This window comes from Natator depressus, chromosome 2 (assembly GCF_965152275.1).
Source record: "Natator depressus isolate rNatDep1 chromosome 2, rNatDep2.hap1, whole genome shotgun sequence".
Lineage (NCBI taxonomy): Eukaryota > Metazoa > Chordata > Testudines > Cheloniidae > Natator > Natator depressus.
The window spans coordinates 175407517-175433784 of NC_134235.1; the positions used below are offsets into that span (position 1 = coordinate 175407517).

The 26268-nt window shown below is 39.9% G+C and overlaps 1 protein-coding gene across 5 annotated transcripts in view; it reads left to right on the forward strand.

Annotated features, from left to right (window-relative positions):
- ELMO1 (engulfment and cell motility 1) overlaps positions 1-26268 on the forward strand; it is a 418423-nt gene that overhangs the window by 213401 nt on the left and 178754 nt on the right. For all 5 annotated transcript variants that reach the window (XM_074945335.1, XM_074945337.1, XM_074945338.1 and 2 more), the window contains one exon: positions 6713-6821. In XM_074945335.1, coding sequence (XP_074801436.1) covers positions 6713-6821 — 109 coding nt within the window. The remainder of the gene's footprint in view (positions 1-6712; positions 6822-26268) is intronic.

Consider the following 26268-nt stretch of genomic DNA (forward strand, 5'->3'; position numbering starts at 1 on the left):
TGTTGCTGGAAACTTTACATTGTATCTCTGATTCTGGCACAAGACTTGAGATTTTGCTATGCTATCCCCTGTAGTTTTGGACTTTTTTCCTGCAGTTACCAGTTTATTGTAAGAGTTTTGGGTGATGGTTCCTATTGATTATAATCAACATACTGTAAAGTATATAGAGTAGTCGGTATAAAAAAAATCACGTGTACCAAGAAAGAAATTTCCTCCTCTATATCTTTCTCGATGCCTAGTTGGGTTCGTGGCTGTTGGATGTCTAGCATTCTTGTTTACTGGAGAAGGTGCCTGTCTCCCTCCAGGACAACTGCTGGATAAATGTCTATCATTTCCAGCTTTGATGCTGTAGAAAGAAGCATCATTTAAACAATCAGTTTAGTTGACCCTTTGCTGTCTAAGGTTTAGTTGTAAGTGTAGACAAGGTCAAACCATGGTCAGCACCAGGTCAGCTATATCGATTACTGACAATCAATGACTGAAATGGTACCATTTCCAAATGTAAACAAAGGCCTTCGTTTCTCTCTCTGACCCACCTTGATTTTGTTTAGTAAGTATTTGGAAACTTTCCCCTCCACTCCACAATAAAGATTGAAATTTAGGGGGCGAAAGCAGTATTTGCTGTGGAACAAATTAAATAACTTGGAAAAATACATTATAAAACAGTCAGACAACATTTGCAGCAACAATATTCTCCAATTCCTGCCCCTTAATTAGCTATAGAATATTACTTGTGGGAATGGTAAAAAAAAAAAAAAAAAGGGGGGGGGGACGGGGTAAATAACATTTACTTTCTTAAAAATTGTCTCCTCTTGCCCTTTCACATTTCTTTAACCCATTCTTATTTTCTTATTTTTCAGTAACATCTTCAACTTGTTCCTCTTAGGATTTATTTTGTCTTCCTTTTTAGCTTTACTCTCTTCTGTATTGTACACGCATTCTGTATTCTAGCTATACTTCCCCCTTTATTTATTATTTGATTTATTTATTTTTTTATTATTTTATTTATTGTATTCTAGCTATACTTCCCCCTTTATTTTTTTATTATTTTATTTATTGTATTCTAGCTATACTTCCCCCTTTATTTTTTTATTATTTTATTTATTGTATTCTAGCTATACTTCCCCCTTTATTTTTTTATTATTTTATTTATTGTATTCTAGCTATACTTCCCCCTTTATTTGTTGTTTCTTCATTCTCTTTTCTTTCCTCTGAGCTCTCCCTAGCCTCTTCTCTCGTATTGTTTCTTCTGCTTGCTCTCCCCTGTAGTTTTTCTTCCTTTTCCTTGGTCTCTTTCCCTTTATATCTTTTTACCTTTTTCTCCATCCTGGATCCTTTTTAAACTGTGAGCACGGCACATAGCAGTTGTCTTAACTTTCCTCACAGTGCCTCAGTGTAGGGGTAGTGGTCTCTGAACAAGAACTGAGCTTATTTCCCAGTTATGGTTTAAATACTTAAAACAGTGGTGGGTTAGGTTTGGAGTTCCAGCCTGTGCTCTAAATTTCATAACTTGTGTTTAGTTAAACCAGATAATGTTGTACACAATAGCTTTGTGATAATTATGAGGCTGTAAACAAATTCTGTCAGTTGGAGCAGTTAAAAGACTTTTCAGAAAACTACCGAGGTCCAGTGAAAAATTTTCAGAACTTGACTCAAATGGTCATATCCAAGAAAAGATTAAGCCATTATGTGTATACCATACAGTGTTATCAGAATGGTACAATTTCCCCAAATTGTACCATTCTGATAACACTGTATGGTATACACATAATGCATATATGGGGGAAGGAATCACAGTTGCACACCTGTCAGTTTCTTTGTTGGATCATTGAGAGGGCTGGCAATAGAAGGAAATGAAGGAGAGAACTGAATGAGCAGCATGCAGCACTCCCACAATTTGGAGTAAGGATTGTCTTTTCTTTAAATGTGTATACAGCACTTAGAATCGTGGAGGACCAAATCCCTGACTGGGGCCTCTAGATGCTACTACGTGCAAATAATAAACATCAGAAAACACTGAGGGAGGTAGTACCGTACCAGGAAAGGAGAGAGCGGCCAGGTAGTTCAAGGCTGAGATGAGGCCAAGAGGAGTTGCATCTTAACTGTGGATTTCCATTTGAATAAGGATTATGTGGGTTTGGTGATACCTTGGCTGTTAATTTTTCTTAGAGGAATAAATAAACGGATAGAATCATGCATCAAGCTAAGTTATAAAACCTAATACAAAGGTGCATGAGTATTTTTGGTCTAGATCCGTATATTGCTTCATAGATATGTTTCTTTCCCTGCTAGTGTTTTTGAGCAACTTGCTAAAGAAACCTGTTTGCCCGCTGACTATTTCTGTCCCCTTCACAACCAGAGAGCTCAGGGAAACAAAGATAAAACAAAGATACTGCCTTTGTCAGCAGTATTTTATTAATGTTTTATTTTGCATCAGGATATGGTATTCCTAAGTTATGAAAAGTGTATTACAGATAAACTAATGAATGTTTTAAATCTATTGCCAAGATTAGGAATTATTTCTTCTGGGCTGTTTATAAGAGCTGTTTTTTTACAGTAATTGTGGCTTATTAAAGATCAGTATCTGTAACTGTAGAATTTACATCCACATATTTAACGGCAGCTATGCCTTTTCCATCTTCCTTGCTTGAAAATTTTTTACTATGTGTCATGTCTTCTTTGTTCTACACAGAAAATGTGAAAAGATGGATGCTTGAATGGAAGGAGAAAGGAGCATTCTGAAGCTGCTTTACATATTGATTACTCAAATTGCCATTTAATTTGGTGTTTAGTAATACACAGTGCCTCAACTATTTCTCAGCCATTCTTATTGATTGCAGTAATTCTGCTTTAACATTATATGAAGATACAGTTTTACCATTAAATATTTATGCACTCATGAAATGTTAACACGTTGGGTTAATGTGAAATTCAACAAAATGCATTTGCCAGGAGCAGTGATATTGCTAAGACTGGTGCCTTTTTTCCCTCCGCTTTCATTTTCTCTCCGCATTGATTTTATTACCCACTTTCCTTAGCTGTCTCCAAATCTGTGTCAAAACAGCCCCTCGCTCCAGTATGCAGATTTTATTTTTTATTATGAGAGAGAAAAATAAAACAAGTGATTTCAATAATGTGAGATGAAGCATTGCATTTTGCTTGTATCATTCTATTCTATCTCCAGCACTTGGGTCTGGGAGCAGATCACTTTTTTTTGCTATGAGAAGGACTCTAAAACAGAATGACCTAATCCAGAATGCATAGTGGAGAGATGTTCACTTGTTCCTGAAGGGTGGCTGCAGGAATGTAAAACAAAAATTGCAGAGGTGTTTCTTTGATTTGGTACAGCTGTTATCCAGGTATTGCACTGAATAATTAGGCATGGTTTAATCCTAAACTTCTAGCAGAAAAAAGAACTCCTCTAGCAGAGCATTGAACTACTCAGAGGCCAAGAGACTGACTGCCTTTCTCCTCCCGTACCACTGATGCTGTTCGAGATCAGTTGGGGCACATCCGCTAAGAGACTAAATATCTGGAGGCAGGTGGCAGGACATACTCACTGGTGATTCTTTAACCCATCTATTAAATACCACCTTTGTGGAAGAATCCTATAGGATTTAATAAGGATAAAACAATTAGGATTCTACAGGAATTATTGTAAGAACCTATAGAATGAAATCTTTTCTGTAGGGTGTGGGTTGATTGGTTTTAAGCGATTTGACAGGGTCGGGCCAGATGGCTACAGGAGAGTGATAGAAGGCAGATATATTAGTCCCAGATTAAACAGATCCCTTTTCCCTGGGTAAGGTAACAGGGGCAGTTCCAAAACAATCAGGGACTTGCTGGAACCAATTAAGGCAGACAGGCTAATTAGGACATCTGGAGTCAATTAAGAAGCTGCTAGAATCAATTAAGACAGGCAGGCTAATCAGGACATCTGGTTTAAAAAGGACCTCACTTCAGTCAGTGAGAGGTGTGCAAAGAGCTGAGAGTGAGAGGGTGTGCTGCTGGAGGACTGAGGAGTACAAATGCTGTCTGGCATCAGGAGGAAGGTCCTGTGGTGAGGATAGAGAAGGTGTTGGGAGGAGGCCATGGGGAAGTAGCCCAGGGAGTTGTAGCTGTCACACAGATGTTACATGAAACACTGTAGACAGCTGTGATCCACAGGGCCCTGGGCTGGAACCCGGAGTAGAGGGCAGGCCCGGGTTCCCCCCATCTTCCTATTGGATACAGGAGGAGTTGACCTGGCCAGTGATGATGTTACCTGAGTGACCGGCAGGCTTGAGCCACTAGCAAAAGTGGCCAACTGAGGGCTGCCGTGAATCTCTGAGGCGAGCAAATCCGCCAATAAGCGCAGGACACACCAAGGCAGTGGAGGAACTTTGTCACAGCGATCATATAGATTTCTATGGCAGGGGCTGTTATTCTCTATTAAATTCTGCAGCATTTGGGTGTTTTTATTTTGTTTTTAACTCATCATCATATAAACCATTTGTTACATTCTATAAGACTTTCCAGTAAGGGCAAGGTGATGGGTGCTTCAGAAATGACTAAGATAGCAAGGTGAAATCCTGGTTCCATTCAGGTCAATGGGACTTTTACCATTAACTTCAATGAGGCCAAGATTTCACCCCTTGAGAGCTGAATGTGTTTCCCTCCACTTATCTGACAAAGCCTGAGTCTGTTGATCTTTGGAGGACAGTTCAGAACCCATTTTCCCCTCTCTTCCTGTGGGAAGGTTTCTGAGGTGAAGGGATTGCTTTTGTATTTAATTCTTTGTGGAATGTCTTTTCCTGGTTAATATACATTGATTGATTTGCTGATTAGGCACATCTTATTGCAGAGGCTCTTTGCAATTAAGGTTGCAGTCTGAAATGTCCTTAAAATGGAGCATAACTTTTTTCCTCCTGTGTATATAGGTAGCCTTTTGTTCTTCTTTGGGTGATGGTCCCTACTGTATTCCACTGTGGGTTTACGCACATACGCCATGCATCCAGAGCCAGAGAATTTGAAAGTAGTAGTGTCTGTTGATCTGTGCATGCACCCTTGCTTCACCTCATGGTTTCGTCTGAGGTGATAAAGGGCAGGGCAGTCCAACTGCATCTCCTGTTCCTTCTCAACACTGTATGGTGTTCAAGGAGGTAGTGTGGAGAAAGCGTTTTTGGAAGCTTGGCATTATACCCTGTACATTACATCTGATGGTGACATGTGAGGGATGAATTAAGGTTGTGGTCTATGGTGTATGTTTTTTGTGATAGTGGTAAGGTATGTGTCTATAGATAGATGTTGTGTTCTGTGAGGTGGTTTAACTTTTCATTTCTTGCTTTTGTGACTGTTATGTGTCTGGCAACCTTAACTGCTGGGAGTGGTGGGGGGAGAGATTGCTGGGGGGTTGCTGACGTATTACTGTAGCTCTTTGGCAATGTACATTGGTAAATTTTGGCTCCTTCTCAGGCTCAGGTTGGCCACCCCTGTTCTATGCCATGTTAAAAAAAGTTTTTCCAGGCAAGGGCACGGTTGGGAAGCAAGCTGAGAGAAAGAAATCACACTAAGTAGAGAGTAGTGTCTGAACACCTTCTTTCTCAAGTAAATTGAGAGCGCATCTGAGGTACTATGGTACTTAGGAAACATCTGCTTTGGAATATATTTTTCCTCTGGCCAGGCAGTAGCTGTTTAGGACACTTGCGTTGTTTCTTTTTTAAAAGCTGGTATGAGAGTTTATTATCACAAGCCCAGTTTTTAGTAGAAACCTATTTTGAATTATTTTTTGTTTTCAGGCCCTATTTGTCCTGCTTTTCTTGCGTTCAAAATGAGAAATGAGTTGCTCCCAGTTTATGCAAAATCTGTAGTATTCTCATAAATAATATTCTCCCCTCTCTATAATGATATTTTTAGACCATCTGTAATGGTTGGGATGGCTCTGTCCAAAATAAGAGTTACATCACTTCATAAAGCGCAGAATTTTTTTTTTCTTTTTAAATCTGTGTTCCACTGTTTTTGCACTGTCATGTAGCAGATGGCCAAAAGACTTGTAGAGCCTGGCTGTGCTACATTGGTAGCCTTTATAGTGAACTGTTCCTGAATAATTTACTAAAATCTTTTTCATGCACAAACCTGCATTAGAGATACAATAAGCACAACTTCATACCCTATTATTATTTTCATAGGGCTTAAACAGACTTTATTAGTATAGGCCTTTATGGACCCAGAACCAAAGTTATTATTCTTATTATTAAGATTATTCTTGTACTTATTCTTTTTAATAGTTCTATTTATTTTTTAAAAAAATCTAATTTTCTTTCATGGCACACACAAAATTAAATGTAAAAATGATCAGCTCCTTTGCCGCTGGTTTCCATTCCGATTTCTGCATGCAGAGTTGGAACCAGAGCAGCAATGTTCTATTGGAATGACAGTGCTTCAGAAATGGGCATATGTGAACATGGGGGACCATTGGCTGTGTTTAGCTCAGCAGCAGTAAAATGGATCAGAACATATCTTCCTTTCTTTCCACAGATTCCTCAAAAATAATCTTGATATTTATTTTTCTAATATCTAGGATGAAAATCCTGAGTTTATGAGAACAAGGTTACTTTGTGATTTAAATTACTAAGGCAATCAGATGTTCACTGTATATGCTGAGCATAGAGGACATTTCTTCAACACACATGTTGTTCAAATAAATCAACTTCCATTTTGATTTCCACTTCAGATTGTCTTGGAAAACAGCAGCCGAGAAGACAAACATGAATGTCCCTTTGGCCGCAGTAGCATCGAGCTGACAAAAATGCTGTGTGAAATTCTGAAAGTCGGAGAACTACGTAAGTCTAACATGTTTATTTAATCAAACGTTTCAGTTTAAGATGAAGATCTGAGTGATTCTTTTCATTGTTGTCACAAAACTATTATTCTGGTGGTGATGCATGGGTCCCCAGTAGTCTGAGTGGATTGAATGCTACATAAGTTCGATTCAATAGAAGCGTTTGCTATTTTTGTACAAAACAGCGTGATCCTGTTTTGTATATGCTTGTACATGGGTATTGTACCAGTTGCAACTTGCTGTATTAATTCCCGTGTTTTCTGGCAAAGTGTGCATTACCAAGTGTGGGTGCAATATGGGAAATGGGCATCCTGACTGTAAATCCTTTCAGACACTTAACAAGGCTGTTGTTAGTACATTAGGGTTATTATACTAGCTATCTGTTGGTGTTACGATTCAGTAGGTGGCATACTTCCCTCAAAGTCCAGACTGAACTGGTGCCCCAGCAAGATACTTCCAGAACACTGTTCCAGTACTTCCACTGGAGGGTACTGTCGTTTGGTTGAGAGATGATAATAAGGTCCCGGCTACTTGTGGTCACTGAAAGATCCTCTGACTTTTGCATGATTATGATGGTAACTCCAGTGTTCTAGGGCAATTCTAACTTGGGTAATTACATTCTTCCTATTTACATTTTCTTTTCAGTTGAATAAAATATTATATTCTTGACATGCTGTTGTAAATTGTGCAGGATTGCTATGTCCTGCTGGACTGTTGTCAGCTTTTATCCAGAGACAAGTACATTTTGGGGGGGGTGATCAGGTTCCCCACATAAAAGATTGAATACTGCAGCCCTTATTTAGGTTGCTGAATGCTTTCTCATATGAGCAGTCCCATTGATTTAATGAGGCTACACATGTACATTTGCACAAGTAAGCAGAGCCACATTTCCAATTAGGCACAGTAGGCATGTGCCTAGGGGTGCCGGCATTCTAGGGGCAACTAAAAATTAAAAGTGGGTTAAGTTTCATTTTTTTTATGGAAAACACGAAGGTCAGCTGTGTGTGTGTGGGGGGGGGGATGTGCACGTGCGCGCTGAAGATGCTGTGCCTCAGGGCTCGTAAGGTGTAAATCCAGCCCTGCAAGTAAACCCATAGTTTGTAAATACATTACAGTATTTAAAGCTCTGCATAAATGTCAGCTATTACATATATCATTTACTATAATAGTGAACTGTAGAACAACAAAATTACAATACAAAATTAATGATATAATTTCAAGAAGTTTACAATTAGTTGCGAGTACTATACCTATATAGTTTCTCTCTGTGTATAGGTTTACATTTTCATTTCTTAATTAGCATAGTGTAGCAATGTATGACTCAGTGTATTATGTATCATTTTGGTTACAGATCAGTATTATTATCGTTCCTGTCTTTGCCAACAGACATTGCCACAAGTTTAATTTCCACACAGCCCATGTTGGCAGCACAACTTTGCCATTTAATTTCTACCGCACGCATTTTTTCTACATTCTCTATGCTAATGAAGTCTTTCCTTTCCTCTTGCCCCCAAGCCCACTACAGCCATGTGCAACAAAACTGAGGAAGTCAGAAAAGCGAGAGCTAATGGCTGAAAGTGTTACTTTGGCGGTTATTCCCACAGGCTCGGCAACATAAATCAGAAGTTCAATTTAAAAAGTATGACTTGGCTGATACTTCATCTAATGCTTTTAAGTGCAGCATGCCAAGAGAACAGTACACCAAAGGCGAAATTCTTCCCTGTGCAGAGAATAGCCTTGTGTTGGCCCATCACTTAAAGCCTTCAAAATAGCTGCTCAGGCTGTGATGCATCCAAGATGATAATATAATATCAGTTTTTAATTCCAGCATAAAAAAACCCCACTGAACAGTATAAACGGATCAGTAAATGAATAGTTCAGACTACAGACTGTTACAGAACTACTGAAATAGGAGTGAAGAGACATGAGAATTGTAGTTGGATATGCTGTCATGGGTGTCTCCCCCTGAATAATCGTACTGCCACTGGCTAAGATATAAGACTGAAGAGTTTCATATGTGCAACAGTTGACTTGTATGAAGTCTCTGCTGGTAAATTTTTTTGGGTGGAAATAATACGTTTTGCTGATTTTCCATGATTTATAGCCTGGTTTCTCCCCACTCCGTGGTTTGCCAGTGCACAATAACATCAGTAATCATTAGTATTAGTATAGCTCCTTCAAATGGTGATGCCACCATTCCATGTCAATCTTTTTAGCACCCTGTTTGAAGAGGTGCATTACAACAGAAAGATTGTGAGGTTGGTTGGTTTGTTTCCATTCACTTAAAAGTATTTAATAAAAATGAATAAAGAATTGTGTGTTAATTCTGTGGGGTTTTTAAAAAACCCTAATACATATTTGGTAGAGAGTTTTGGAGGAAGGATTCAGGGAAGGCAGGAAAAGAGAGCACTAAGAGATTGTAATAGAGCCGGACTCACCCCACGGCACCTCCTGCTGGTTGTCCTTGGAAATTAGCTAGTCAGCCTCCGGAGCGCCATCTGCCGTCTGGTGATCTGCCTGTCACTGGCCCCCGTGTCCCTCCCGGACCCGGTGCTCTTTTGTCTGGGGTGCTGCCCCAGTCTCCCCACCCAGGGGAACCCCCCACCCACTATCACCACTTCACCTCAGTCTTGGGTACTGCCAGTCCTCACTTAGCCCCGCTCCCTGGGCAGACTGCAGTGTATCAGCCACTCATCACAGGCGAAGGGGTTTGGACCTGCTGTTTCTCTCTGTCCGCGGGCTGCCCCCTTGCAACCTCAGTACCTAACAGACCCTAATCTAGGCCTCGCAGCCTGGGGGTATCCAGGCCGGAGCTCCCCTGGCTTTTCCCCCTCAGCCCTGCTCCACTCTAGGTACTCCCTCAGGTCCCTGCAGCCAGGCCCCTTCCCTCTCTGAACGCAGACAGAGACTGGCTAAGCTTCAGCCTAGCAGCCCCTTTATAGGCCCAGCTGCGGCCTGATTGGGGCATGGCCCAGCTGCGGGCATTTCCCCAATCAGCCTAGCTTTTCTTGCCCTCAGCCCTGGCTCTCTCCCAGGGCTGGCTTTTAAGCCCCACTGGGCAGGAGCGGGTAACCATCCCGCTACAGAGATCCAAACCTGGGAAAAGTGGGCAATAAGAGGTATCAGGGATAGAATGTTTGGTGAAGAGAAGCAAAGGTTAAGAGAGACAGGGTGGGCATCAGGGAGTTGGTTTCTAATGAGAATGGCCATCATCTTGTATGGTACTGTTCATTTCAGGAACTTGTAACTTCCAGAGGCTTTCACCTTTTGGGGTCAACGTTTTTCAATGTCTGGTCTTTGGGGGGTGAGGTTGAATTAAGCTCTTGTGTTTTTTTTTGTTTGTTTGTTTTGTTTTGTTTTAAGTTTATTGTCAGTCCTATTTGAACATGGAGATAAAGGAGGGGAAAATATATTTTTGGCATCTTAAAAAAAATCCTATCACCTTTGTGGAGGAGCTGAACCATTAGAGACAGAAAGTTAATGTTTACCTAGGGTTGGGGGTTGGGGTCAGGCTATTGGGCAAGGGGAAAGGGGAGGGGGAAAAGGATGGCCAGGTGATGTGGGAGGGGGAAATCTATGGCCCCTCACTTTAAATGGCGCTCTGCAGTGCCTACTTATCTATCTGTCTATCCTGTTGGTCACATGAGCATATCTAGTACCTCCCAGTAATAAGAATTAAACAGGAAATCCTATCCCCTTTTTTGAGGAGTGGTACAGCTTAAGTGTGTGTTTACCTAGAAATAGCTCTTGCTGACGGGGTAGTGAAATTTGGTTTTGCTTTGATCAAGTTACAACTTGTTGAAAACTATATTCTGCACATGCAGAGTGTATTTTGCACGGGGTTCTTCTGTAAGTGTGTACAGTATGTAGCAAAGGTTCAGTATTAAAAAGCATTGGGCCAGTTCTTCAGTTGGTGTGTATTGCTTCAATGAAGCTACACTCATTCACACCAACTGTGGATCTGGCCCATTGTGTAGTTAAATACTGCCTCGTAATGCATGCACCTGGGTAAGGATGAACATGTTGTGACAGTTCATGACTCGTGAGTATCTAACTGTGCAATCTTAGTGTTTTTAATATAGTTGTTTCCATGGAATTACAATTATACGGTCATTTACGAAGCCATAATGAAATATAGTGTCTTATAGCATTTACTGAAATTAAAAAAAATAAACAAAACAAAACCCTCCTCTAAAACAACATATGCAGTTGTATATGTCAGATCCTCTGTGGTTAGCAGCCAAGTACCACTTTTACTTTATTATGTTGAGAAGTACAAACTAGAACTGACATTTAGGTGACCATGTACAGAAAATTTCCTTTTCAATTGAAAATAAAGGCTGTGTTGCTGATCTGTAGTCTTAAAATCAGCAGTTACCGTCTAGGGCAAGGGTTATCTCACAGTTAATGTTTTGTGTTTCAAAATGTCCATTCAGGCTGCAACTGTTTGTTCTTTAGAAATTCATAGCTACCCATTATTGTACTGGAACGCAGGATTTTTTTACAGTTTCTAAAGTGTATAATTTAAAAGCCAGAAAGAATTACTTTCTGCTCCTGAAATATTAAATGGTAGAAACTTTCTTTAAAGTGCAAAGTTGATAAATCGTTCTTCATAAATAATGGACAGTCTAGCAGCTTTTGACTCTGGTTATTTTCTGTTTGCTCCGCTGTATTAAATACCATAAGATAATAAAAAGATAAACCCTGCATATCCCATGGACTTTTTTAAAGCACCCCACTCTTCCAAGCAAAGTTTTGAGGAGAAGGCTAAGTGCATACATTGTGTCTGGCTTTTGCAGTTCTCCAAATTCATGGATCTGAATTTTCATTTGGTCTCATTCTCAAAGTGACTGACAATTTGGAGAATTAGATTCCAATTCAGCAAAGCTTTTAAGCATATGCTTAAATCCAAATCAATGAAGCATAAGAACATGCTTTAAGTTCTGCGTATGCTAAGTGCCTTGCTAAATCAGGTCCTCCAAAACAGGGCAGCTGAAACATTAAGAGAATGAGATTGGTATCTCTGTCCCTCTCACCCATTGGCCTCAATGGGTTCTGAATAGGGATTGAGGCTGTGATAGGGGAGGATATTTCATGTTAGTTGTTAGTCTTATATTACAGCTGTTGTGGGAAAGTTTAGGTTAAGAGATAGGTTTTGCAGTTGGAGTTGCACCTGATAAGGCCTGCAGTAACTTTGATTTCCTCAGTATGGGAGTTTCGCACCTTGGGATAGCTCTGTCTCATGGTACGATGTGTGTTCTACCAAGTTACCCTGGAAAGAGAGAGATGAGGTGGGCAAATCAATTGAAGATCTTATCTAACCAAGACTGGTTCTTCCCCCCTCCCCCAAGGTTCTGTGCATTGTGGGGTGCCATCATACAGTAGCACCCCTAAATCTGCTGTGATAATCCTGCTCACATTCCATGAGTCACTAGTGACACATCCATAGTAGTACATTGAAGTCTCAGTGAAGTCTATTGGGGTGGCGCATGCCGACATTGTTGTGGTGCATGCATCATCCCAATAGACTTCACTGAGAAGGCAGGAAGGACAGACAGAACACTGCAATTCCCACTTCCTCCCCACAGGCCGTGGGGTCTTGCGGCACCCTCTCTCACCCCCTTTCCTTCCATCTTAGATACAAGTAACGTGTGACCAAATGTGAATTGAACCTGAAATGTCTTTTGCTGCATTCTGATTCCCCATGCCATAGCATAGGCCAGTAACCCTGCAAGCCCTGTCCTGCTTTGTGTTTATTCAGCACCTTGCGCAATGGGTTCCAATCCTGAGTAAGCCTTTTGGGTACTACCACAATACACAGTATAACATGGAAGGCCCGGAAGTGTTGCAGGGCACATCATAGACTTTAAGGCCAGAAGGGACCATCATGACAATGTAGTCACATTCTGCACATTGCAGGCCACAGAACTTCACCTGCCCATTCCTGTAATAGACCCCCTAACTTCTGGATGAGTTACTGAAGTCCTGAAATCATGATTTAAAGACTTTAAATTACAGAGAATCCACCACTTATTCTAGTGACCCAGGCCCCATGCTGCAGAGGAAAACGAACCCCCCCCTCCCCGCCCGCCCCAGGGACTCTGCCAATTTGACCTGGGGGAAGCATGCTTACAAATTACCGTGATAATGCAAGCACAAGTGTCATTGGCATCTCACTAATCTTGCATGGATTCTTGTGATAGAGATCCTGTGATTTTAGTTACTTGCTTCTTCTATTGAAGGACCCAACCTCTGAGAGATAAACTGCATATAGTTAAAACCCTGTTTTATGAAGGCTTTGGGGGATCCTACAAAAATGTTTAAAACTAAGGTTGAGATAAGTGGGAGTCCTGAAGAAAGCTTAACTTTCAGTAATGAAGCTTCATGAGGGACACTGTTGGGCACTTCATATAGAAAAACAGATCTGGATGTAGTGAAATTTGTTAGAGGTAAGGGGTTTGCAAAATTCTGTAACAAGAATATTATGTTAAGCATTTTGTACAACATGTGTCTGCTTTGATCTGCTTTACTAACATTCAATAACTTTTTCATCACCAAACCCAGTTTTAGCAGGTAGTTGGTAGTATCCCCAACTTTATTGGGGCAGTCAGGTTAAATGTCTTGCTTATTGCCATGGAGGAAATTGATGTCAGAGTTGGGATGAAAACTGAGCAATTCTTTGTTTGCTATCCTGTGCTCAGACCACGGCCCCTTCTCTTGCATCATTAATTATTACTAGTATTTATTTTTTATACAAAATTGTTTCACAGTTTTCAGTGGTTGTTGCTGGTTTTCCACATTGCACTGTGTTTAATACCAAGTTTCAACTGAAACTGCCATGTTGAAACTGACAAGAAGACACCAGACTTGTAGATGACTCTTTGTACAAATGAAAACTAAAGATTGCAGTGGTCTATATTATGAAGGCAGCTTTTGTACGACTTTTCTCATTATTGGTCCCAGATTTACATTCTAATGCCATTTATAAGCCTACATTCTATGTCTGAGTAATTCTGTAGTAAGTCATGCCAGGCTTAGAGTAGTTTTTGAGTATGTTGCAATAAGAGAGAGATGTTGAACTCAATGTTTCCATTTGATTGTTTTGATGGGTGGCAGTTAGGGTCTGTTGAACAGACCTGTACTTAAATTTTACTACAAACCACCTGGGTTTATATCACTCATGCTGTATATGATCCTAGAGTTAGTGTTAAATATACAACTTTTTCATTTGTATGATTTTTGTGTGTTTTTGTTTTAATTGCAGTGAATTGCATTTAGTCGTGCATTAGTGTTAATCTTGATTATTTTACAGGGTTGTTTTTTCTTGACACTTTTTAAAGTGTCAATATATTATTGTGACATTACTCAGTGTACATTCTGGACTGATGAACAGCTCTGTGCTCTGAGTTCTCCAACCTGGAGTGCTTTTTACACTGCTTTGCTGTCAGCTCACATACAGCTCCCAACATACTCCCAGTTATACTGCAACAGTGCTACAGCCAGCCACCTATGAATTACACTGCAGGAGCAACACCAGGAAATTCCCAGTCCCAGACTTTCCCCCAGAAATGTGCATCTTGTACTGCCCAGCTCTCTCCTGGATGATACAAGCTCTCATAAAGTCTGTCATTTTATTAATATAAAATGATATGCACAAATCCTGTTATCCCAGATGGAGCTTCCCAAACACTTCAGTCCAGACAAACTGTCTAGATAAAAACCATAAAACATGTTTGTTAACAACAAAAGGTAGATTTTAAGTGATTACAAGTAATGAGACATAAAAGTCGGAATTGGTTACAAGAAAATAAAAGTAAATTGCGACTAACGCCTAATTTAACAAGCTGGAGTGAATTCAAAGCAAAGGTCTCTCTCACTACATGTTTTTTAGCAGTCTTACTGGCTGAATCTTTCAGTCAGGATCCCTTCCCCAGTCCACAGCTGTTGTCTTTCTTCTTCAGGTGTTGTGGATGCCGTGGGTAGAGAGAGAGAGGAGGAATCCTGAGGGTGTCTCCTCTCTCCTCTTTACAGCTCTTTCTCTTCGTTGAGAACCATCTCAAATTGAAGTTTAGGAGACAGAAAGTCTGTGCGGACGGGAACTCCTGACTGTTTTTGTCAAGATGTAGATTTTTCACCCACATCCTCTTTCCTGCCAAAGAATGGCCACTTAACCAGGTGATGCTCTATTTGATTTTGCTTACACCTGGCTGAGGCATTGGCTAGCCTTTTGTTCCTGGGGAACTGGTGTGTGGCTGCACCCCCCAGACTCAGAATATGTCTAGTAATACCATACAGAGGAATCCTACAGCTTTACTTGCAGTGTTGCCATACACATTTTACCTGGGAAATAATTATCAGCAAGTTGAATTTTCAAATGATCCCTCACAAGGCATACTGTGTACAAAATTTATCATATCATAGTCTTATAAAAGGGGTGAACATTGGGGTACAGACTGTCACAATGTTAACACCCCTTTGATGTGGAATTGATACTGTTAGTACACAGACTTTTGGCTTTCTCTCTGTAGTTGTTATCCAATCTAACAGATTTCCATGCTGCAGAACTGAAAGATTTTAGAAATTCTTATAGATGCAGTGTAATTTTATCAAATAAAATGTGTAGGGGGTTTAGGAGGTGTAGAGTAGTCTACATGGTTATGCCTACTGAGATGAATGTAATCAAATCTCATGCTTCAGGGAGTAAGCTCATTGCTTCAGGGGTCAGGAAGCAATTTTTTCTTTATGCACAATCAACAACATGTATTACGGTTTTATATTTTTCTTTTAAGTCTTTCTCTGATATAGAAAGTATTGGGCACTGCAGGAATCAGCATATGAGACTTGATGGGCCATTTGGTCTCACCAGATACCGCAAATGCTGTAATTTTAATGATTTTATAGCTAAATTTTAAACTTTTTTCTTGCTTGTAACTTTTTTCTTCCAGACATGAACAACATAAAGCCCCAGAAATATTGCAGAGAAACATGAAAAAAATGGAGTTGTTCTCATGTTCCTTCCCTCAGTTACATTTTCACAAGTCTATGAAACTTGTATGTGAGCCAATAAAAAGTATGACAGTCAGATGGCGATTTTCTTATAGATAAGGGAAGGTGAGGGAAAATAGAGCAGGTGCCCATGTCATCTTGGATTTGTTAGTTATGTCACTCTAACCTGGTAAATTAGTTAAACCCTTCAGCTCTACTTCTTGCATTCATTCTGTTCACCCAGGGAGGTACTTGTGCCATGGCTTGATCACTTTTGGGCCAGATCAAACCTGAGTGGGTTGCAACCCTGTGTGCCAAGTTCCACTCACTGAAATTTGGAGGGGGTAGGTGTAGAAGCTCATGGGCTGGTGAATGTGGGTAGGGTCAGACTTCTAGGGTGGACACCTGAGAGGGGAAAAGGATGATCAGGTGATGCGGGGAGGGTGGGGATCTATGTCCCCTCACTTTAACTGGCACTCTGCAGTGTCTGCTGATCCATCCATCTATCGGTCTATCCTATTGCCCCCATTACCATGATATCCAACACCTTCCAGTAATAACAATTCAACAGTAATTCAGTTATTCAAACAAAATGTTTCCTGCCATTACAATGGTCAGGAGAAGGGACAAAGCATTCTAGGTCATCGTGATTCTTAAGGGACTTTTGGACATTTATTACTAGCTGTTGATTATAGGGACAATAAATATGTTTATACCTTTTAAGGTAAGCTGAGAGTTGATTCAGTAAAATCTGAGCTGAATCTTGGCAAAAATTTTTTTTCTTTTTTCTTTAAGCAAACAGCCCTCTCGTCCCATGCGTTCAGTAGAGCTGTTCAAGCTGCCATGAGGCTTTATCTGTGAGAGGCCCTTGACTTTAGAACTTGCTCCTCTCCTTGTTCTAACCTTTAGGGTACACTGCAAAGCCCTCCTGCGATGCAGTATTTCAATGTATGGCTGTATAAATAGGGTGAGGACGAATAGGGAGGTGATTTTACCTCTCTATAATGACACTGGTGAGGCGTATACTGGAATACTTCACATAGTTCTGGTGTCCACATTTTTTAAAAGGATGTGGAAAAATTGGAGAGGGTGCAGAGAAGAGCCACATAAATGATTTGAGGGTTGGAAAAATTTGGCTTACAGTGAGGACCTTAAGGAATTCAGTCTTATTAAAGATGAAGATCAAGAGGTGACTTGTTTACAGGGTACAAGTACCTTCCTGGGGAGTAAATACCAGGTGCTAAAGGGGTCTTTAATCTTGCGGTGAAAGGCACAGCAGAACCAATTCCTAGAAGTTAAAGCCAGACAAATTCAAATTAGAAGAAAGGCACACATTTTTAACCATGCAGGTGACTAACCACTGGAACAAATTACAAAAAGAAGTGGTGGATTTGCCATCTCTGGTTATCTTCAAATCAAGATTAGATGCATTTCTGGGAGATATGGTTAGTCAAGCACAATTTATTGGGGTCAATGCTGGGATAACAGCCTGAAATTTAAAGGCCTGTATGATACAAGAGATAAGACTAAATGATGGCCCCTTCTGGCCTTAAACATCTATGAATCTATTCTGCTTCGATTTTGGAGAAAGAGACGTGAGGAATATTGGGATGGAAGAGTTTTTCAGTGTTTATTTTCTACCAATCCATTGGCAAAACTGATGGCATGGTAAATAGTAACAATTGTATTTTTAAATATTATCACAAGTGCCTGGAGCAGTAGTTCAGACCCCTCTTATCTTTTATTAAAAACAATAGATCAGGAGAAATAATGAAATAAATGGTTTCAGAGTAACAGCCGTGTTAGTCTGTATTCGCAAAAAGAAAAGGAGTACTTGTGGCACCTTAGAGACTAACCAATTTATTTGAGCATAAGCTTTCGTGAGCTACAGCTCACTTCATCGGATGCAATAAATGTCAACACAGATAGTCCAACAAATGGAAAGATTCAGCTGAAAGAAGTCTGATTATTGCCATGGATACAGGTTTGACTGGAATAAGATCCCCAAATGTCACCCATCTTGCAGACTGAACCTGTTCTGAGCATCAGGTCAATTAACTTTTTTTATTTTATCGCTTGTGCACCTCTGCACTTCTTGGTTCCTGTGCGGATAGAAAAAAGAGATAATGCAAGTACAGCAAGAAAAGATCTTCTCACGATATTTCTGATCTGCCGAGAACAAGGAAGCAACAAAAATCTTAAAGTAGCATCTAGGCTTGTGAAGTGACTACTACGGTTCTGTGGATTAAAGTGATTCAGATAGCTGAGACACGCAGCCAAACTTTTTGGTGTTTAACGGAACCAATCTTTGAACATTTTAAGTTTTGCCCATTGCTCACTGCTGCCTGAAAGATTAATGCTATGCAAATTGGACTTCAAAGCAAAATTGTCTTGAAATTCATTCTGGACCTTCTTTCCTCACTTACGTGATTAATTTCTGAGTACAGCATTAATAAAAATAGTCAGGGCCCCATGTATTCTGCAGCAAGTTGAGCCTAAAATTTTCAGTAAGATTCTTGGATTTGACAACACTTTTTCGTGGCAGATTGGAAGGGCTGCACCAGCTTAATTTAAAATAAATATAGCTTGTTAATGAATTAAATGTCATATTGAACAACACACTCAGCACAGTAGCCCTGTGTTGTTTTAATGATTCCATTAAATTTATTGTAATGCTGTGTTTGATATGCCAGAGACTTTTATATTGACAATGAGTAAGAATTTTCCTTTTACAGCTGGGTAAAAGACAGTTGGGGCTTTTGGCAGCTGTGGAGGTATGGGAGACAGTTTGGGATTTTGGGCTAAATGCATCAACGGATGTTTCTGCTAAAATGATCAGCAGTTGAATAATTAACAATACGTGGATTCTGGGGCACAGTTCTGAGGCTGAGGGATGGATTCCACAGCAAATTCTGCAGAATTCACAAGTCCTGAAAATAATATCCTGTCCCCTGTAGGTTGATTTCCCTACCAAAAAAACCAGCAGCACAACTGGGACTAACTGGCATCCTTATTATTAGTCTCAAGGACTCACTGGACATTAAATATATATTTACCACTTACCGTTAGATGCAGTCTTCACAAGGCAAGTTTCAGACACATTTGCAGGATGCTACAGGAAAGCTTGCACTTCTAATGCCTATGCAGTAACTATTCTGTGCATTAATAGAGGGATTCCCTCTCAGGGGTGGTTTGGCTGACCAGATTGCATTAATAAGAGTCTTCAATATGATGGTATGAATTTATTCAACAATTGGATATTTTTTTTAAAGACACAGGATGGGTGAAGTAATATCTTTTACTGAACCAGCTTCTATTGAAAGAGACAACCTTTTGAGCTTACACAGAACTCTGGAAAAGGGACTCAGAGTGTCACAGCGAGATACAAGGTGGAACAGATAAGAAATTAATACATGTTGCAAGAGATCATTTAAGGTGAAGTGGGCAGTTAACATCTCTACAGTCATAGGACAGAGAAGGTTTAGTGGGTTACAGATTGTTGTAATGAACCATAAATCCAGTGTCTTTGTTAAATCCATGATTTTTGCTATCTAGCATAGTTACGCATTTAAGTTCTCAGGCTTGTTTTTTGAAGATATTGTGCAGGTTTCCTTTGAGGATGGGGAATGAGAGATCAGACATGGAGTGATCATGGATGACATGCTGTTTTTGTCTTTTATCATTTTTCTGTGCAAGTTCACTCGAGAGGATGGTAATTGTCTCATTTCACCCACATAATTCTTGTTGGGGTAGTTAGTGCACTGGATGAGGTATACCACCTTTTGTGACAAGCATGTGAAGGACCCATGGATCTTGAAAGGTATATTATGGGGTATATTATTGATCATTGTAGCAGCGGAGATGTATCTGCAGGTTTGACATCTGTCGTTATGGCAAAGTCTGGTGCCTCTTTGAGTTGGTGTCTCCTGGACTGTGGGGACCTTGGGTCTGATGATGAGGCTGGGAGGTTATTTGAAGGCAAGAAGAGGTGGTTCAGAAACTATTCATTTCACCATGTGGTCCCCATCGAGAATGGGTCATAATTGTTTAATGATATCTCATATGGGTTCCAATGTGGAGTGGTGGGTGACAACTAGTGGATTTTTCCCCTATATTGAAGCAGGTTCTCTTGGGGTATTTGGGTGGCCTGTTCCATGGTGTGATCTACTTCTCTGGTGGAATGTCCTTATTTCGTGAAGGTGGTTTTAAGAGTGTATCCCGGACTTTCTCCTTGGAGCATCTTCTACGGTATCTGAGTGCCTGGCTATAGATAAGGTTTCTTGGGGTGTTTGGGGTGTGTACTAGATGTGTGAAGGTTAGCATGATGATCCAGGAGTTCCTTGTATATAGTTGTCTGTAGGGTTCTTTTGTTTAAGCTGGCCAGGGTGTCGAGGAAGTTAACGTTGGTGTGGGAGTGTTCTAGAGAGAGTATGATGGATGGATGGTGGTTGGTGAAGTTGTGGTGGAAATCTATGAGGGAGCTTAGGTCATCTGTCCAGAGAATGGAAAACATCATCCATGTATCTCAGATATATCATTGGTACATTTGTCCAAAAATTCTTCAAGGTGGCCCATGAAGAGATTGGCATAGTGGGGAGCCATCCTAGTACCTATGGCTGTTCCCATGGTTTGGACAAAGTGTGTGTTTGTTTAATGTAAAATTGTTATGAGTGAGGATGAAATGGATGAATTTGCCAATGTGTTTGGGTGGATATCTGAGTGTTGTCCATTGTCTTGAAGATATTTGAGGCAGGCAGCAATGACATCATTGTGAGGAATGTTGGTGTACCAGGAGATGACATTCATGGTGGTAAGGAGAGTCTGCTGAGGGAGGTTGTTAATGTTGCACAGTTTTTGAAGGATGTTGATGGCGTCCTGGAAGAAACTGGCCCTTTGTGTGATGAGTAGTCTGAGGATGGTTTCTATGAGTCCTGCTGTTCCTTCAGTAAGAATGCCATGGGCCAGATATGATGGGTTCCCGTGTTTGTGTATCTTGTGAAGCATGTAGGTGGTCCCTTGGGTCTGTTATGAATATTTAAAATTCACACTATTGTGCCTATTTGTGATTGATCAAAGGAGTCACATGGTATTGTTTGTTACTTGAGCAGATGACTGAGAATGCTTTTGCATCAATATTTTTGTGTGCTTGTGTGTGTATATGTATATGTATGTATGTATGTATACACACACACACACACTTTGAGCCAATACTAATATATTCAATTCCTGCCACAGACTCCCTGTGTGACCTTGTGCAAGTCACTTGCAGCCTGGTCTAACACCCATTGACACTGGTGGAAAGACTCATTGATTTCAATGGGCATTGGATTTAACTCTTAATCTCTGTGTCCCCCATCTGTACAAGGGAGATCATAATCTGTTCTTTCTTCCACTCACTGCCTGTCTTGTCTATTTAGGCTTTTGGGGTGGGTGATTGGCAGAGGCTGTCTTTTATTCTGCCTTTGTAAAGTGCCTAGAAGAATGGGACCTAGATATCCGTTAGTGTCCAGGTGTTACTGTTAAATAATTAAATAATAATAATGTATGCATCTTCTGAAATTTGCTTTATGTGACCACTTTTACTGGGAAAAAGTGATCCCTCATAGTTCCCAGAAAGCTAATGCAACACAAGTGTCAATGTGACCAAAGTATAAGCCTCTGAAGGTTTTTAACAAAATCTTAATTTGTTTTCCTTGAATTATCTTTTCTTTTGTGGCATCATTTAGTTCTGAAGTATCCAACTTAACTGTACAAATATTGTTATAATTCTTTGCCAATAAATCTTTTTGTTTTTGCAAGTAAAACTAATATAGATGAGGAATCTGAAAATCTGGAGCTATACTCTGAGACTGGTACAACAATTAGGATAGATACTTAAACTCTGGGACATTCATGTTGCAGTACATTTTGAAGTATCATCTATCACTTTAATTTCTGTTCAGACATTCTTGCTAATGAAAAGCTTAAGAAAAATTAGCTTCTAACAATTAAACTTCACTTGCCCTTCTCAAGGATCAATAGATCAGCTTTATCCATGACAAGAGAAAGCTACAGACCCTCAGGCTTTTACAGATCTTAAAGATGTTCATGTTCATCTTAAGTTTCAATGTTGCTGGATCAGTAAAATAAAAGCAGGGCCATGTGGCTTTTTAATTTACTTTGGTTCATAGTAAACAGTTTCAAAGGAGAGAGCACATTGGACATCCATAAAAAGTGGCCCTTTATAGCTTTTATTGTTTGCAGTATATATGGCAGTGGTAGGCAACCTGCGGCCCATCAGGGCAATCTGAGTGCAGGCCACAAGACATTTTTCTGACGTTGACCATCAACAGGCATGGCCCCCCGCAGCTCCCAGTGGCCGCAGTTCGCTGTCCCCGGCCAATGGGAGCTGCGGGAAGCAGGTTGCCCACCACTGATATACGGTGTTCTCTGTGCATAGGTGGGAATGATCACAAATGTTGCAGTAACTGTTTAAATGCTTAAAATGTGCATTTTTAAGGACACTCACTGTATATGTGGCAAGAAATCTATCCTACTGTTGGACACTTTTATCCCCTTGCACTGAAGTAGGATCATAAACATCTCCCATGATACTATGCACTCAAATTCAACAAATACTTTTAATGTGATCTTTTTAACATGTAACTCCAGTATTGCTACTGAAAAAAGAAGAAATTAATTTTACTGCTACATAACAAAAAGTCTGTTTTCTTTAAGTAGTCACATGTGCAATTAGAAAATATAAATATGACATTATGTGTCAAACCTGAGATTTTAGGTGAAATCATGTTCTCGTTGAAGTTAATGGGAGTTTTGCCATTGACTTCAGTGGATTCAGGATTTCACTCCATGTTTTTGAGGATGGGAGTCAGATTACAAAACTTGTATAAAGAAAAGGAGTATTTGTGGCACCTTAGAGACAAACCAATTTGTTTGAGCATAAGCTTTCGTGAGCTACAGCTCACTTCATCGGATGCAGCTGTGGCTCACGAAAGCTTATGCTCAAATAAATTGGTTTGTCTCTAAGGTGCCACAAATACTCCTTTTCTTTTTGCAAATACAGATTAACACGGCTGTTACTCTAAAACTTGTATAGTTTTCCAGTTTATTATAAACCTGTTTTTCTTTTCTTCGCATTCCCCATCAGTCTTTGTTTTTCACAGACTAAGATTAAGCTGCTTCAAATACATTAATTGGTGCACACACACACTGGGGACAGGCTGTCAAACTCAGAGGAGCCATAATTCTTTCTTGCAAGCTGTTGGGCCTGAGAACAAAACACACCTGCACCCTAGATAAATATTAGATGTATGACTCGCTATGCCGATAAGTTATTTGAGGGATATAATTATCCTCTACCTACTGCAGCAGCCTCTCACAGTAAGAAGTTGAGTAGATCAGTTGATGTGCACATGCAAACACACATACACACACACACTTTCTATCTGAAGACGGGCTGTGAGATGGAATTCCGGCTCCCGTGTGAGCTGTGGGATATGAGAAGAAAATAAAACTGTTATTTGGAAAGTTGCTAGAAGTGTGTTTTCAAGTGTTTGTTCCCCACAGCTTGAGGCTTTCCCTCAAGCCCTTACCTGCCACCAAGGCACAGAGCAGGAGACGGGAGAGATCTTGCATTTTTGAGATCCTTTGCCCTTCTCCTCCTCTCTCTCTTTAACCAACCTCAGCTGACAAGCTGAACCCGCTTGTTGCTTGATTAATCACCTGGTACTTACTCAATTGTCTCATTTATAAAAAAGATTAATTGACTTGTAACCATATAAGGTGCATATGTTCATCTTTTAATGCAAAAAATATGCTCCAACTTTCATCTGTTGAGCCTTCAGCAAGCTTTCTATATCAGCTGTGGAATACACTTTGTCCTCATCCACACTAGTGGCTACCCTTTGTTCAGCTGTAGTTTAGGGTGGGGAAGAAGGAGTCGTGTTTGATAGCATAAATCCAACATGGCAGGATTTCTAGAGTAGGCATAACTTTTCAGTTCAGGCTGAATTAGAACTTTAAGGAAATAGGAGGTATGCTACTAGCCTTCCCTAGAGAGGAAATTCTGCCTTCAAAAAAAAAAAATCTAGCCAAGAGGTTGGATCATAGCATGGGAGAGTTGCTATTAGGAGAGTCGGGGTAATGAAGGGATTTTTCACAGGCTAGATGGCAAAGTTTTTTTTTAAAGGAAAAAGCCCCGTGATTTGGGGCAGTACTAAAGACGAGAGCTGGTTGTAAAATGCGTATCTTTCCACTGCAAATGTTGATGGTTTTTCACCTGAAAACCAAACATTTTCAGCTGAAAACTGGTTTTGTTTAAAATGTTTTGATTTTCAGGTTTTTGGTTTTCCAATAAAAAGATGAAAATTTCTGAGAAAAGTAGACACTTTCTGCCAGAATTTTTGTACGTTCAAAAACCCAATTTTCCATCAAATCAAAATTTTGATGAACATTTTTCAACCAATCCTAGTAATGGCTTAAAAAGCGAGTTGGCTACTTATTTTTTGTTTATAAAATAGAGAAGCCGGTCATGCTTGGGTGCTCAAAGAGATGACTATCGCTAGTGTGAAAGAAAGCATGTCTGTGTGCACTCAGCTGGCCGAGCAAAGTGACTGTTCTTGTTTGTGAGGAATAATTAATATACACTTAAAGAGAGAGATTAAATTTGAAACACAATTTACCCCTATGTCTTTTGGTTTCATCTCCCTCAATCACCATTATTCACTAAGATACACGGTATAAGCTGATTCTGTGAATACATCTACCGCAGTTGCCAGCTGAAAATGCTGATAGAATTCAGCTTCATTCATAAGTAGCAAAGAGGGTAGGCAGTGACTGGTTGTGCGTGAATTATTGCAGTGAGGGCCCATCTACTTGCAGGGCCGGAAACGCCATTTAATTTTTATATATGAGCCAGTGATAAGGGAAGCACGTGGTCTGGAGAGGCCAGGTGAATTGATACCTCATGGGCACATGTTGATATTTCATTTGCTGGGCTCTTATTAGCATTATTCAAAAATCTCGGAGGATGGTCTGGGAGGAATACTTCAGAGAAGTGCTATTCAGAGATGAGTATCTGCAGCAAGTTTTCCCTGTTACATTCAGGAATTTTAACTCTTGAAGAGTTTGGCTACCTATTTTCTTTAGCATTTTTAAAATATATGTTTGTCTTCTTTTTGAAAATAGAATATTTAATTTTTAAATACCCATCCAAAAATACATGACTTTTAGTGTGGCTGCTGTAGATGCTTTCAACATTTTGCATTTCCAAACTCTCTCTTTTAACTGTGCCGTCATAATGTTGTGTTAAAGTAATTTTTTCTATGTTTAAATAGCATCTGATAGTTTTTAGGAGCACTGGAGTTGCATTTCCCATCTTTAGCCTAATATTTGCATAGTAAGAGGTAATTGAAAAACATTATGTAAATGTTATGTAGTGGTGAATATATTATCAAATCAAATGGCCTTTAGGGGTAATTATAGCAAGCTGCTGTGACAACTAGGGAGCTGAACCTTGACTGTGTTTAAAATTTCACAGAGTTAAATATTAAGGGCTTGGTTTTATTTTGGCGCTTCCAACATTGCCAATGGAATGTTTTAATTTTATAGGGGTGGGAGGGAATGAGTTAATTCAATTAAGAATGGACTTTTTTAATGTTTTACCTTAGCATATTTTTAATTGAAGGTTTCATATTACTTCAGTCTGACAGTAATTTGTACTGTAATTGCGGCTAGGAAAGGTTTTTAAAATGTACATATTGTACTTTTCTAAAGAGCAGAACTTTCAGTCTTCTCTGACTGACTTTTAGATTGGAAACCAATAGGTTGGAGACCAGATTAGAGGTAGACAATACTGCCACACCGCAAGCATTCAAAAATTATGAGTCAAACATCCACAAATCATGAGATTATTTTTTTAAATGGGGGGTTTTGTCGTCTGGTTTTTGAATCTTTAGAATACACCTGAGTCACATTTTCCAGACGTCCCCTGCAATTCTGAGTGCCAGAAATTTACTTATTTTTTTAAGTGGAAAGTGAGAGGCTCATGTATTCACTTGATTCCAGGAGTGGTGGCTTTAAGAAAAACACCAAATATTATGAACTTGCAATAAAAGTATAGAACCCAGCAGTGTACTGTCTTACTGACAGAAAGGTGGGGAGAGATTTTCAAACACACCTAAAGAGATTTAGAAGCACAAGACTCATAGAATGTATATTCCTTGGTCTTCCAAGAGTACTATATTTACAGCATTGCTTTGCATTGTTCAACAGCTAACAGAAATCAACTGGTCCTCAAATAGACAGGAACTTACAGATCATCTCAAACATACTGGAAGTTTTATTTTTATTGCTAACAATGAATAAATAACTAAGCAGCTCCATCATCAGTGTTCTCTTTCCACCTCCTTCCCACCCCCAGATTCCAGAGGTGGGTGGTGACAGCTTGAAGAGATTAGGAGTAT